The following is a 16102-nucleotide window of genomic DNA, read 5'->3' on the forward strand; positions in this document are numbered from 1 at the left end:
GAACGATGACTGTCAACAGCACTGATTCAAGGACAGCAGATTTGGCTGAATCTGCTCAGAGACAGGACAAAGTAACCTGATCAAGGAAGCCCCAACTGTAGGATCTCCTGGACTTGAGTCTGAGAGTTAATGTAGCAGAAAGCACTGTTGCCTATTCCAGAAACTGGGGGAAACCTCCCTGAATCTGGGCTTCTCTGCAGGGACCTCCCTGTTTATCTTTCTATTTTGTAGGTCAGAAGACAGAGGTGCATATGCAGAAGGAACCTCTATCTATTGGTGGAGAGGCATAGGCAGTGTGTTTAAAACACAGACTTTGGAGTCTGACCCAAGAATGAGTTCCAGCCCAGTCACTGAACAGTAATGTGATGTTGGCAAATGACAAACACTCGCGTCTCACCCCTGAAAAAAAAGAGAAGACAGTCTCCCATATGGAATTATTGAGGAATGAATGAGACCATATATAAAAATACTCAAGATAGTGCCTGGCACATGGTAAGCATGCAACAAATGCTAGCAATAATATTTCTGATATTTCTGAGTTTATCCAGTCATTTCCTGGCTCTTCCACTAGGGGGCAGATAGGCATACAAAGTAGCAGTAGAGAAGATAATTTTGACATTTGTCCCAGGCCCCAAGACTCTACAATGAAGGAGGTCAACATTGTTGTCTAAAAGATGATTTGAGGACCAAGGACCTTTGGTCACTTCAGCCTAGAAATATTTATTGAGCCACTACTACAGATACCTGACCGTGAGCTGGGGAAATAGGAGCAGAGGCTGGGGGTTAACAAAGAAAAAAGCGTTCAAAAACATTTTCTGGGGGCTGGCCCCGTGGCTAAGTGGTTAAGTTCGTGCGCTCTGCTTCGGCGGCCCAGGCGTTTACTGGTTTGGATCCTGGGCGCGGACATGGCACCACTCGTCAGGCCACGTTGAGGCAGGGTCCCACATGCCACAACTAGGACTCACAACTAAATAATATACAACTGTGTACTGGGGGAATTTGGGGAGAAAAAGCAGGAAAAAAAAAAGACTGGGAACAGTTGTTAGCTCAGGTGCCAATCTTTATTAAAAAAAAAGTTTTTCTGGGGAAGAGAGAGAAGATGGGTTAGAGAAAAACAAATTTTCCAAGTACAGAGCTCCAAAATGGCTGAGGACTCTCAAAGCAAGTGACATCGTGGAATATACAATCTAGAAAAACTCTTGGAGGACATCCACCTAACCCCAAATGTGGTCCGCTACCAAGTGCAGGACCCACCCAAAGCCAAGATGTTCTTGTCCAGCCTGGCTTATGGCACATTACACATCAATGATGGGAAATGTGTTACATCCTCCTACACACATAGAAAAGGAAGGGGAGAAGAGAAAATGTTGAAGTTAGAAGGGATCAATATTGTGATCCTGTACATATGGCGGCTCAAGCCTAAGGAAAAGTGATTAGCAAGGGGACTTACAGTGCTGGGCCAAAAAGCCACATATCCCATCTCCTGACCCCTGATCCATCTCTCCTGCCTGGAGCTGACTCTTACAATACAAAGTACATTAAGCTATAAACATCTGCACCCCATCCACACCCCACCAGATACCAAGCTCTGTGTTTCCAGCAACTTTTAAGACCCTTTTGAGGATGGGGGGCAGAGAAAAACTGAAGAGCAGAGTCACAAAACTTGTTTTAAGGTCTCTATAGCTGATCAGCCTGGGCTCTGAGCAGGTCCTTGGCTGCTGGTTCCCAAAGGAGACATCTTATGCTCCATCTCACCTTAATAGTAAATGTTTAATGCCAGCTATAAGTCACATTACAGGATTTTTTTTTCTTATACATTTTGGGAGAGGAGAAAAGAGAGCAAACAAGCTTAAAACCACCACTGGGTTTTCTCCTCTGCAAAGGTTTGGGTGTGGTTAAGGATAGAAACAAGAGAGTCAAAATGATTCTAGTACACTGTTCCCTAATTGGACAGGTGAGCCTGAGACCAGGGAAAGAGGATATCTCAATTCTCTCTCTTTTTTTTGAGGAAGATTAGCCCTGAGCTAACATCCGCTGCCAATCCTCCTCTTTTTGCTGAGGAAGACTGGCCCTGAGCTAACATCCGTGCCCATCTTCCTCTACTTTATGTATCACAGCATGACTTGCCAAGCGGTGCCATGTCTGCACCTGGGATCCAAACCAGCAAACTCTGGGCTGCCGAAGCGGAACGTGCGCACTTAACCGCTGCGCCACCGAGCCGGCCCCGTATCTCGATTCTTGAATATGGATTTGGGGACAGTGGTTGGCAGAGACTGCTTGGGGGCTGCTTTGGGGAGAAGGGAGTGGAGATCCAATGTCAGCACCCAAGAGAAAGCTGCCAATGTGCCTTTCCTCCCAAGTGGCTCATCCCTAGATATCACATCTCTGGGTGAAGCTGTCAGAGTATGTTCAAGAACCTGTAAGAAAGATAGTGAGCTGTTCTTGGTTATCATATACTTGCGAGTACACTGCCTCTCCAGTTGTGTCCCTGGAAGCCCAGAACCAGTCACAACACAGTTAGCACGGAGATGTGGCTGACTAGGGAGCACATACAACTTCATCACCCGATCAGCATTTAGTAAGAGAAAGGCTGGGGAAAGCTGATACAGAGGAGTTTATCTATTGCGTCAGGCAGTTGTAGAAGAAACACAACTTAAATTCACTTGCCAGATTCCAGAACCACCCAGGCTCTGAGTCTTACTCACCCTCAAAGAAACAAAGTCAAGAGGCTAGACCATTCTTAACCTCTTAACCTCTGAAGACGATCTCATAGAGCAGGGTCAGCAAACTACAGCCTGCAGGCCAAAATCCAGCTGCTGTGTTTTTGTAAAAAGTTTTATTGGAACCCAGCCACACTCATTTGTTTACACATTGTCTAGGACTGCCTTTGCCCTACGACAGTAGAATTGAGCACATGCAACAGAGACCACAGGGCCCACAAAACCTAAAATATTTACTATCTGGCCCTTTACAGAAAAAGTTTGCCAACCCCTGCCATAAGGGATTCAGGTAAGGTGCTAAAACACCTTTTCTATTAAAGAGTAAGCCTAGACGCCTCACTGATTTCTCGTTTTTTGTTCTGAAAGGAAGGTTTATTCCAGATCCAGGGCCATTTTTCTACCTAAAGATACTGTAGGTGCCAGCCCGGTGGCGCAGCAGTTAAGTGCGCACGTTCTGCTTCGGCGGCCCGGGGTTCGCTGGTTCATATCCCAGGTGCTGACATGGCACTGCTTGGCAAGCCATGCTGTGGCACGCGTCCCACATATAAAGTAGAGGAAGATGGCCATGGATGTTCGCTGAGGGCCAGTCTTCCTCAGCAAAAAGAGGAGGATTGGTGCTGGATGTTAGCTCAAGGCTAACCTTCTCAAAAAAAATAAATAAAAATAAACAACAACAAAAAAGATACTGTACAGGGTACTGAGCCAGGAATAGAGTATTTTCCTTGTACATCATGTAGTACAAGGATAGGATGTAGGAATCTGGGAAAATATGAAGTACAAAGCCCTAACTCCAGTCAGTTTAAGACAGGAATATAACAAACGATTCTCAAATGCTCAATCTTGTAGGAAGTATATTAACAGGAATATGCCCAGAAGGACTGAGAAAGCTAGCTCCCTATTGCTTCTGGAGGCAAAAGCTTCTTCACCTGCTATGAACTGAGGTCACTGGCTCAGAAGGCAGACAGCAAAGCCAAAGGGAACTGTCTGTTTCCATGGTAAAGAGTACTCAGAGTTAAAAACAACAGAATAGTGTAAATAGTTTGTTTCAGAAATACACTAAGTAATCTGGACTATGAGTTTTCATTCAATTCCTCATGGGGGTTCAAACTGAAACACTTTTTTGAAGGGTGATATATATCTATCTTTAAAACTCCTTATCCTCATAGCTTTGTTGTTCAACAGACAGTTATCAACAACAATTAAAATTAAGATGACACACACTGGAGAATTCTAGTTTTTAAGAGGGTCTCTCTGATCACTGAAGTGTCTCACATTGCTGAAGAATATCTTAGAAGTACCAAAGTTCACAGTCAATGTACCTCAGATGTGCTTCTAGGAGAGACCAAATGTAGGGACACAATAAAGGCTCACATCCTCCCCTGGATCCAGATTACTTACATTTCTGAGGTCCAGTGTTCATCTGCGTGTGAGAAAGAAGCTGGAAGGACAGGTCACCTGGCCCTGGTAGACAGGCTAGCATGGCAGACTGGCATCAACACAACATGGGGCAGTCACTCACACTGCAATGAACAAAAAACAAGGTCATGGAATACAATGGAATTCAAGGAAGATTACCAGGGACATTGGATATGAGCAGCAGAGCCCAAGTTTAGATGAATAAGCAATTTAATTAGCAGCATGCTGGTTGGAAATGTATCTACATCTTTATCTGTAGCAACAATTTGTTCCCAATTATTACTACAGCTAAAATGATAATTCAGTCAGCCGTGGGGAAAATAAAAACTGGAAAATATCTATCCACACAAATAATTGGAAAATACAGGTGCTTCTGTAAGGTCTTTTATACTCACAAGCTACAGATACACTCATTTGGCATTGGCATTTCCTGTAGACTGCCTCTCCCTACTGCTTTTGGATAGGCCCATGGGGCTGCCAGATAAACAGCATGCTGGCTCTCATCTGTGCTCCAGCTAAGGCAGGAGCAGGAAGGCTGGGGCACATTCTAACCGAGGTGAAGGGAAAGATGATTTCTCCCTGAAAATAGAACAGTGCTCCTGAAGAGAGCTGGCTCTCATAGGGCCTGGCTCAGTCTGTAAGCAGCCATGCTTGGGGGCCGGGACTGTCAGACATTTCCAGAGGCAGTACAGTATATGAGCTGCAAAGGCACCCAAAGTCCAACTTGCGGCCCCAGTAATCTGAACTTGCTTTTAAAAGGAAGGAAAAGCAAAGCATCCTAGAAGACACAATTAACTACCGTTGCAGCAAATTCTGTTCCTAAGTTTCTGAGGATTCACCTTCCCTATTGCCTATCACACAATTAAACCTCCTGAACCCAAAAAAGGAAAAAAATTGCATTGTTCCCAGAGTAAATCAAGGCGGTAGTAGGCTGCCAGCAGCCCTCTTTGGGCAGGCAATCCTCACATTATGTCAAGATGTCATAGTTTCATCAGTGATGTCTATACAGCCCAGGCAAGCAGACACTGATGTGACCTTCTGTAGGGAAGGAAGCCTTCTCAATGATGCAAGTTCCCTGTGTACCAAGGATCAAGCTTTTCTCAAATAAGTATAATGTACTAAAATACATGAAGTTTCTTTCCCATACTGCAAAACCCAGAAATCAAAGTGGCCTATTAAGGCTTTAGATCACAACAAAGGAGGAGTGAGGGGAAAGCTCAAATGTTAAGCAAAGGCCACAAAACCTCTTTCTTTCTCTTAGGGGGCCCTCTCAGGTATGTGAAACTACCTTGTCACTATGAACATCAGAGAGCTCCAACTTGCAAGGCCAGGTAGCTGAAAAGATACTTTGTAAAAAAGGCTGCTCAACTGATACTTTGTTTAAAAAAGAGGCTGCTCAAACTGTGTCCAAGATAGCAACTGCAAAAAGAAGCCACCATTGAATACCTCAATGAGAATAGAGCTGCCCAAGAGTTCTGGCACAGATTCAGTCTTTTTAGGTCTCTGGTGGGTGGGATGACAGAATGAACACAGTGTGCCAACTGAGTGCCTCAAGAAATAAAGAGTCTTCTGTTGGGGTCAAATGACTGTCTGCTTACAATCTCTTCCCTTGTGAACGCTGATCTCTATTTAATAACCTCTCCCCTATGGTCTGAATATAGCTGAGGGCAAACTCTAAGGAAAGGAAGAGAATTAACAAATACTGCAGCCTAATATTGTGAAATGGGCTGTATGAGGGACTTCCGTGATGTTTTCTTAATTAGGTCTCCCAATCTTTCTTGGAGATAGGTAATAACTTCACTTGTCATCTCATCATCTCTAGCCTGGATTACTACAACAGCCTTCTAAATGGTCTCTCTGTTCCACCCTTGCCCCTATCACCCAATCTATTCTCCACACAGCAGCCAAGTAATTTATTTTTTTAATTGGAAATCATATCAGCTCAAAAATCTCCAATGACTTCCCATCTCACTTAGAATAAAGCACAAAATCCTAACACAGCCCACAAGGCTTTCCATGATCTGTTACTACTGCCTGTCTGACCTCATCTTCTAACCTCCCCTGCCCCTTTTGCTGACACTACTTCCAGCCACAGTGGTATCCTTGCAGCTCCTCCAATGAGTCAGGCACACTCCCACCTCCAGGGCTTGTACTTCATCTGGGTAGCTGAGATATTGTGATGATGGAGGTACAAAGAACACATTCACTCACTCTCTTGCAGATGCATTCTCTCCTGTACTTTTGGGAAGGAACTAATCTATGAATGATCATCATAATCTCTGATATACCTATTAAATCTTGATGCCTGCACCCAAGAAGAGATAAGCAGTGGACTGTGGATCCTAAGAGCTGACCATAACATAATGCCCCTCAAGCCACAACTCTGGATTTCAACAGGAGGAAAAGGAGATAATTAAACCAGTTAAACTGGCAAAGAGGCATTAATGCATTTACTGACAGTGAACAAAGGGGCAAAAATAAGAGGTGAATTCTGTAAAGACTCCAGAAAGTCAATTTTAGTTTGAACAGGAGAGTCAATGAGTAAGAAAGATCCCAGAGCTTGGGGCCCTCCACAATTATGTCCTCAAGAAGAACCACCTATAGCAAGTCTAAAATACTGCTGAGCTTGGGGCCAGCCCAATGGCGCAGCAGTTAAGTTTGCACATTCTGCTTCGGTGGCCTGGGGTTCACTGCTTCAGATCCCGGGTGCAAATCTATGCATCACTTGTCAAGGAACGCTGTGGCAGGCATCCCATATATAAAGTAGAGGAAGATAGGCATGGATATTAGCTCAGGGCCAGTCATGCTCAGCAAAAAAAGAGGAGGATTGGCAGCAGATGTTAGCTCAGGGCTAATCTTCCTCAAAAAAAAGCAATAATAAAATAAAATACTCCTGAGCTCTCACTGGCATCATCTGGGCTGCTAAGAGTACAGCCCCTAATTTGTGACCCTTCTTTAAGAGTTCAGGGATCTATCTGCCTTCCTTTCCCAAAAAGACTGCCTCCTATACTAAGGAAGTCTTCAAGCCCCTGACCAAATTCACTGAAGTCAAGAATTAGATTCTTCTAACGCAGGGAATGTGGCAGGGTCACAAGGGTTGTGATCAAACAGAAGGAGGCAACTTCCACAACCCATTCTAGAAAGCAGGGATGCATGGTATAAAGCACTCTGCTGGAGGTCTGATAAGCAGCTGACCAAAGGCCTTTTATTTAAAAACTTCAAACCACCCACACATTTTGATTATCATCTGGCTTTTTCCTAAATGTAAATTCCAATATAACTTTACAGCTGACATTTCCAGAAGCACAATTAGACCCAGAAATCAACACTAGCACTACCTTTTCAAAGGGCCTCAAAATTCAAGTCCTGACTTCTGAGTAGAATCAAGTAGTAACCTGGAGCTCAGGCCAAGGGAGCTGCAGACATCACAGAAAAGAAAAAAATATTTCCTTGGCAGAGAGCCTCTCTGTGAGCTCTCAGCCAGCTTTCCTACCGCCAGCTGGTCTACTCCCCAAGCAGGGGGAATACAGTATCACAGTAAATGCAGAACTAAGGTGTTCAAACTCTCCTGGGGCATTCACACAAGTGCTACTATTTCCCAGACTACCTCTAATTAAGGAACAAAACCCTTGTCCCCACTGGGAAAATTCAAAAGTACTTTCATCTGTACCCATCCGCCCACCCTGTCAGAGAACCGAATGAGGTTTCATTAGACTTCTGATGTCACACTGTGCTTTCCCCAGTGGCATCTGATAAAGGACCGTCTCTGCCTTAGGGTAGGTCTGTGCCGGTAAGGAAAAGCTCATTTGGGTTTGTGCTGCTTGTCCTTGCTCATGCTTAAGACCACTGAAGGGGAGGGAAAGGAGGAAGAGGAAGACTCCTCTTCATATGTTGTTTTTGGTGGGAAAAGGAGAGAGAAGACGAGTCCTAGAGTAAAGGAATTTTTACTTGGGAGGGTGGGGGTGAGGGGTGAAGTGATCTAGAGCCATCACTTCCCAGCACAGTCTCACTGCCCACAATCTAGTGCCTTCCAGTACACTTCTTTGCAAGTTCTTTCTTCTGCTTTCCTTTCCTTTCCCTATCTTCAACTCCTACCTTCAAAAAAAGAAGAAAAAAGAAAACAGCCCCCTAACAAGAGGTTGACTAGCCCAGTTTCTGATTCATGGTGTGATTCAAAAATTTAAACCTGCCATTTATGGACTTTAATTAAAAAGTGAAACTCAGAGCAGTGCCATTTCTGCGTCCTAAGGAAGAAAATATTACATCTCGTTACTTGACTCCACTTTATGAAACACATCCAACAGTGAAAATCCTGAGCCACATGCATCTGAAGAGAATGTGAGTAACACTGAGAAACTGCACTCATTAAAAGAGTCACACTAACTCTGATTAAGCCTTCCCATCATGAGTTAAAGGTTTATCTAAAAACACTACTTTTTGATAATGGTAATGATACTTGGTATCATTATCAATGGTAATGATAATGATACTGTTTTCTGTTCCTTTACTCCTGGGGTCCAAGAAATTAGGTTAAAACCTAAGGGACACACCAAAATACTGCTCTGGGGAAAATGAACAGGGTTAAAGATAGAAAAAATTACATGTTTATCAAATCAGACTCTGCAAAATCAGTCATCTTTATGGTCTGTTACAATGAAACAATCTTTCAACAAGTAATTTCGTCAGTCCAGATAACTGAACTTCCAACTAAATCATACTTTTCACTATTTACCCAACCTGAATAAAGTTCAGCCATTGCTCAAAGGCATTTTTCTTCTTTATCTTCAACCCAATAGTGGACCACTTGCAACTGTGACCTCATAGCTCCAGGCTGGGGGAAAGAGGAGCAGAGAGACGGATGGATGTGCACTCTGGACTTACTTTGTTGAAAATCCAGAACTGTCTCTACTGCAAATCATGTCCATGTAGCTCAAGAGATGAGGCTCAAAGGGTTTGGAAATATTACTTCTAACTACCCTTTAGAACCCATCACAACAGGTCCTCGTCCTATCCTGTTTTCCACCCCCACCCTAGTCGCTAAAGGTGCTTTCTCTGCTAGTGCTTTCTTTAGCAAGGATGCTCTTTCCTGGATCCTCTAATTACTTAACTCATCTATGACCCAGTGCTTTCTCTTTAATTCAGGTACCAGGAAAGCACTCTCCTTGGACATTCTAACCTTTCAACTGGAGTGTGAGCTTCCTAAGACCACAGACTCTTTTATTTATCCTTCCAAGTTACAGGGTCAAGAACAAAATCATTTACATAATAGATGTTTGATAAATAATACTAGCTCACACGCCTGAAGAATAGCATATACTTTAATCCCAGGCTCTGGAACTCTGAAGTTATGTCCTGGAAACACATGGATAATACAAGGGCCAACAAGTGTCTGTGCATGTGCCTGTGCAGGTACCTTCACTCTGGGAGTGACAAGACAGAGGAGATAAAAAAATGCCTGGGCACTTAAAAGAAAAACAGAAAAGAAGCCCAGGTACTACTTTTGAACTGTATTGAAAAGTATCATCTGGCTTCTTTACTTTAATCCCCATTAAGTAAAAATCAGTGTTCCTAAAAATGTGCAAATGCAGGCTATGTTCACTGCAGGCAGCTAAATCAGAACTTGCAATTTTTCATTATGGGATGTAATTGGTTTGTGTTTCCAAAAACTGGTACTAAATCAGAAAGTTTTAAATTATTATTATTCACATGAAACATAACTCAACATATACACTACAATTATGTGTTAATTTTTAATCTTCCAAGCCCTGAGTCCCACATGAGTCCACGAAAAGCTGCCAGGTGACAGAGAAGCACTGATCTCACACCCAGACAGGGCAACTGAGACAACAGAACCAAATTATTTTAAAAAAATGGAATCTGGGGGTCCGGCCTGGTGGTGTAGCTAGTGGTCAAGTTTGTGTGCCCCACTTCGGCAGTCCAGAGTTCACCAGTTTGGATCCGGGATGGACCTACACACTGCTTGTCAAGCCATCCTGTGGAAGGCGTCCCACATATAAAACAGAGGAAGATGGGCACAGATGTTAGCTCAGGGCCAAGGTCAATCTTCCTCAGCAAAAAGAGGAGGATTGGAGGTAGATGTTAGCTCAGGGTGAATCTTCCTCAAAAAAAAAAAAAAAGGAATCGGGGGGCCGGCCCTGTGGCATAGTGGTTACGTTTGATGCACTCTGCTTCAGCAGCCCAGATCCCAGGCACGGACCTACACCACTCGTCAGCCATGCTGTGGCAGCAACCCACACATAAAGTGGAGGAAGACTGGCAAAGACGTTAGCTCAGGGCTAAACTTCTTCACGGGGGAAAAAAAAAGGAGGAATTTGTAGGAAAGAAAGATATCAGGGTTGAGTGTAATTTTAGGTCTCAGGGTGTCTATAAAGTCCTTTAATAGGCCCTGATTGAGCCCAAAACAAGTCACACCACAGATGAGTATTCATTCTGATAAAAAATGGAAAAGGCAGTTCTCCAGTGTAGCTTCTGTAATCTTACAGATCAGGGTCACAACATGGAAAAAGAATTTTAAGAATTTAGCAGGCTGTTAAAAAATTTTGGCAAGCATGTGGTTAGAATCGCTAAACAAGTTACTTATTCATACCCTCTCTCCTCCCCTCCACTGCATGAGGTACAACAGAGGCCAGATTCTCTAGAGACTCTCTTGCCTCAGAATCACCTCACTAGAGTAGGCCCTCTACCCTAGTCTAGAGTCTGACTTTCAAGTTTAAAGGGTGACAGAAATTTAAGAGATTTAAGGTCACTTAGAAAGCTCGTGCCATTCTGGGTACACAACTACAAGGTGTTATTTTGAAACAAGTCTAGATGAGAGCGTTTGGGTCTGTGTGTGCCTGCACTTCCTGATCCCGGTGCAAAGGGGTCTTCCTTTTCTGGGTCTAAAGTGCCTCAGCAAAGTTCACTGCTGGGTTTAGAAATTTCAAGAGACATTTATAAACCTATATTTTTGTTATGTAGCAAGTGACACTGACTTACACTGCTTAATAGATAATTTATCAAAATCACAGAGAATGGTCCAAATGAAATTTTGAACAGGTGTTGAAGAGCTATGAATGGAAGCAGTGAAAGAGACACAATCCACAGCAGCATCTGAATGCACGTGAGGGGAGTGAAGACACAACTCCCTCCAAAGTCATGTGGAGAAATATAAGAAACTAATGAATATATAAAGAAATGGTGCAACTATCTAATAATTAAAGAAATATAAATTAAGTGGAATGAGATTCTATTTTTTGCTTAAAAATTGACAAACGTTTAAAAAAATCTAAAACACTGAGTCAAGGATATAGTAGAGTCACTAAAGTGAGAGGTTAAATTGACACATTCTTTTTAGAAATAAGTATGAAGTTTTAAAAATATTCATACTCTTTGATATAGTAATTACACTCCTAAAACCTAATTTAAGGAAATACTACAGATGTGAACAAAGATTTACATATGTCTCTCTTCACTGCAGTGTTGTTCATAACCATCTAAAAAGTGGAAACAATCTAAAAGTCCAAAAGCAAGGAAATGGTTATATAAACTAAGGGATAAATAATAAATGGGTATCATCTAATAAAATGAGCATCAGCCTCCCAAATAAAAAATATATACTGTTAAAGAATATCTGAAGACAGAGAAAAAGAAAAATGTTTATAACATAAAATCTGGCTAAAAAAGTATATACAATATGTAAATATGGTATAATATTATAAAACTTATTATACATACATAAAAATTACAAAGTCATTTCTTCTTTGTTTTTTGTAGGGCACAGGGACTTATTAGCCCTTTGTTTTTTTCCTAAAGATTGGCACCTGAGCTAACACCTGTTGCAAATCTTTTTTTTCTTTTTCTTCTTCTTCTCCCCAAAGCCTCCCAGTACATAGTTGTATATTCTAGCTGTAGATCCTTCTGGTTGTTCTATGTGGGATGCCACCTCACCATGGCTTTATGAGCAGTGCCATGTCCACACCCAGGATCCAAACCCTGGGCCACTGAAGCAGAGAACGTGAACTTAACCACTCAGCCATGGGGTCGGCCCCTGAAGTCATTTCTTTTGACCACCAAATACATTACAGCATTTTGTGGGGATAAATTCTCATTCCTGGCCTATCCAGTTTAGGATAACATTTTAATTAGTTTTCATTTCTGGCACATAGAGCCAAGGAACTAACCCAGAAAAAAGTGAGTGGCAAGGATAAGCCATTTTCTGATAAGAAGTTTTCATCAAAAGACAAAAGCACTAAAATTATCTATGTCCATGATAAGAGGTAACAGATACATACAAAAAAGAGGTTAAATGTGATATCAAAAACATAAAATGTGGGAGGAGGGGAGTAAAAGAGTAGAGCTTTTAGCAAGAAGTCAAACTTAAAAGACTATTAACAATATATAGATTGCTATATACATAGGTTATTGTATATGAACCTCATGGTAATCACAAACCCGAAACCTATAATAAATATGCAAAAAATTAAGAGAAAGGAACCCAAACATAATACTAAAGAAAGTCATCAAACCACAAGGGAAGAGAGCAAAAGAAGAAAGAACAGAGGAGAACTACTGAAACGCCCAGGAAAACAGTAACAAAGTGGCAATAAGTACATACTTATCAATAGCCACTTTAAATGTCAATGGAATAAATGCTCCAATCAAAACACAGAGGGTAGATGATTGGATAAAAACAAGACCCATAAATATGCTGCATACAAGAGACACACTTCAGCCCTAAAGACACATAAACTGAAAGTGATGGGATGGAAAAAGATACTCCATGCAAACGGCAATGAAAAGAAAGCTGGGGTAGCAATACTTGTATCAGACAAAACAGACTTTAAAACAAAAACCGTTACAAGAGACAAAGAAGGGTACTACATAATGATAAAAGGAAGAATCCAACAAGAGGATATAACACTTGCAAATATACTATGCATCTAAATATATAAAGCAATTATTAACAGACATAAAAGGACAAATAGACAGTAACACAATAACAGCAGGGGACTTTAACACTCCACTTACACCAATGGATAGATCATTCAAACAGAAGGTCAGTAAGGAAACACTGGCCTTAAACAATACATTAGACTAGATGGACTCAGTAGATATATACAGAACATTCCATCCAAAAACCACAGAATACATATTGTTTTCAAATGCACATGGAACATTCTCCAGGACTGATCACATATTAGGCCACAAAACAAGTCTCAATAAATTTAAGAAGACTGAAATAATACCGAGCATCTTTTCGACCACAATGGTATAAAACTAGAAATCAACTACAGGAAGAAAACTAGAAAAGCCACAAATACATGGAGATTAAACAAAATGCTACTGAACAGTGACTGGGCCAACAAAGGAGTCAAAGGAGAAATAAAAAAATACCTGAAGACAAATGAAAATGAAAATACAATTTGCCAAAATTTATGGGATACAGCAAAAACAGTTCTAAGAGGGAAGTTTACAGCAATACAGGCCTACCTCAGCAAACAAGAAAAATCTCAAATGAACAATCTAACAGTGCACTTAAAAGAACTGGATAAAGAACAAAGCCCAAAATCAGTGGAAGGAAGGAAATAATAAAAATCAGAGCAGAAACAAATGAAATACAGACTAAAAAGAAAAAAAATTAATAAAACTAAGAGCTGATTCTTTGAAAAGATAAACAAAATTGACAAACATTTAGGTAGACTCACCAAGAAAAAAAGAGAAAGCAACCTTCTAAAACTAAATCAAGAAGAAACAGAATTTGAATAGACCAATCACCAGTAAGGAGATCGAATCAGTAATCAAAAACCTCCCAAAAAATAAAAGTCCAGGAACAGACAGCTTCCCTGGTGAATCCTACCAAACATTCAAAGAAGACTTAATACCTATGGTTCTCAAACTCTTCCAAAAAACTGAAGAGGAGGGGAAGCTTCCTAACTCATTCTACAAGGCCAACATCACCCTGATACCAAAACCAAACATGGACAACACAAAAAAGGAAAATTACAGGACAGTATCACTGATGAATATTGATGTAAAAATCCTCAACAAAATAGTAGCAAATTGAATACAATACATTAAAAAGATCATACACCATGATTATGCAGGATTTACTCTGGGGATGCAGGCATGGTTCAACATCTGCAATTCAATCAACATGATACACATTAACAAGATGAAGAACAAAAAGCACATAATCATCTCAATAGATGCAGAGAAAGCATTTGACAAGATACAGCATACATTTATGATAAAAAAAAAGAACTCGGAATAAAATGGGTACAGAAGGAAAGTACTTCAACATAATAAAAGCCACATTTGACAAAGCCACAGCTAATATCACACTCAACAGAGAAAAACTGAAAGCTATCCCTCTAAGAACAAGAACCAAACAAGGATGTCCACTTTCACCACTCTTATTTAGCATAGTATTGGAAGTACTAGCCAGAGCAATCAGGCAAGAAAAAGAAATAAAAGGGATCCAGATTGGAAAGGAAGAAGTGAAACTGTCACTATTTGCAGATGACATGATTTTATATATAGAAAACCCTAAAGAACCCACCAAAAAACTTTTAGAAATAATAAATGAATAAGTAAAGTTGCAGGATACAAGAATCAACATACCAAAATCAGTTGCATTTCTCATATACTAACAATGAAGTAGCAGAAAGAGAAATTAAGACTACAATCCCATTTACAAGTGCAACAAAAAGAATAAAATACCTAGGAATAAACTTAACCAAAGAGGTGAAAGATCTATACATTGAAAACTATAAAACACTGCTGAAAGAAACTGAAGACGACACAAAGAAATGGAAAGATATTCCATGCTCTTGGATTGGAAGAATTAACATAGTTAAAATGTCCATACTTCCTAAAGCAATCTACAGATTCAATGCAATCCCTACCAAAGTTCCAATGACATTTTTCACAGAAACAGAACAAAGAATCCTAAAATTTATATGGAACAACAAAAGATCCTGAATAGCCAAAGAAATCCTGAGAAAAAAGAACAAAGCTGGAGGTATCACACTCCCTGATTTCAAAATACACTACAAAGCTATAGTAATCAAAACAGCATGGTACTAGCAAAAAAACAGACACACAGTTCCATGGAACAGAATCGAGAGCCCAGAAATAAACCCACACATCTACAGACAGCTAATTTTCAACAAGGGAGCAAAGAACATACAATGGAGAAAGGAAAGTCTCTTCAATAAATGGTGCTGGGAAAACTGGACAGCAAAAGAATGAAAGTAGACCATTGTCTTACACCATACACAAAAACTACCTCAAAAGGGTTAAAAACTTCAGTGTAAGATCTGAAACCATAAAACTTCTAGAAGAAAATCATAGGCAGTGTGCTCTTCAACATCAGTCTTAGCAGCATATTTTCAAACACCATGTCCGACTAGGCAAGGGAAACAATAGAAAAAATAAACAAATGAGACTACATTAAACTAAAAAGCTTCTGTGCAGCAAAAGAACCCATCAACAAAACAAAAAGACCACCTAACAAGTGGGAGAAGATATTTGCAAACCACATATTTGATAAGGGGTTAATATCTAAAATATATAAACAACTCATACATCTCAACAAAAAAGAAAACAACCCAATTAAAAAATGGGCAAAAGATCTGGACAGACATTTTCCCAAAGAAGATAATACAGATGGCCAACAGGTACATGAAAAGATGTTCAACATCACTAAGTATTAGGGAAATGCAAATCAAAACTACAATGAGATACCAACTCATGCCCGAGGACTATAATTAACAAGACAAGAAATAACAAGTGTTGGAGAGGATGTGGAGAAAAAGGAACCCTCATACACTGCTGGTGGGAATGCAAACTGGTGCAGCCACTACAGAAAACAGTATGGAGATTCCTCAAAAAATTAAGAATAGAACTACCATATGATCCAGCTATTCCACTGTTGGGTATTAATCCAAAGATCATGAAAACACTAA

The 16102-nt window shown here is 40.7% G+C and overlaps 1 protein-coding gene across 8 annotated transcripts in view; it reads right to left on the bottom strand.

Moving 5' to 3' along the window:
* The window catches only part of FAM222B (family with sequence similarity 222 member B), a 68077-nt gene that overhangs the window by 6929 nt on the left and 45046 nt on the right, over positions 1-16102 (bottom strand). For all 8 annotated transcript variants that reach the window (XM_005597626.4, XM_070227729.1, XM_023653112.2 and 5 more), the window contains one exon: positions 4119-4240. In XM_005597626.4, coding sequence (XP_005597683.2) covers positions 4119-4200 — 82 coding nt within the window. In that variant the 5' untranslated portion in view covers positions 4201-4240. The remainder of the gene's footprint in view (positions 1-4118; positions 4241-16102) is intronic.

This window comes from Equus caballus, chromosome 11, assembly GCF_041296265.1.
Source record: "Equus caballus isolate H_3958 breed thoroughbred chromosome 11, TB-T2T, whole genome shotgun sequence".
Taxonomy (NCBI): domain Eukaryota; kingdom Metazoa; phylum Chordata; class Mammalia; order Perissodactyla; family Equidae; genus Equus; species Equus caballus.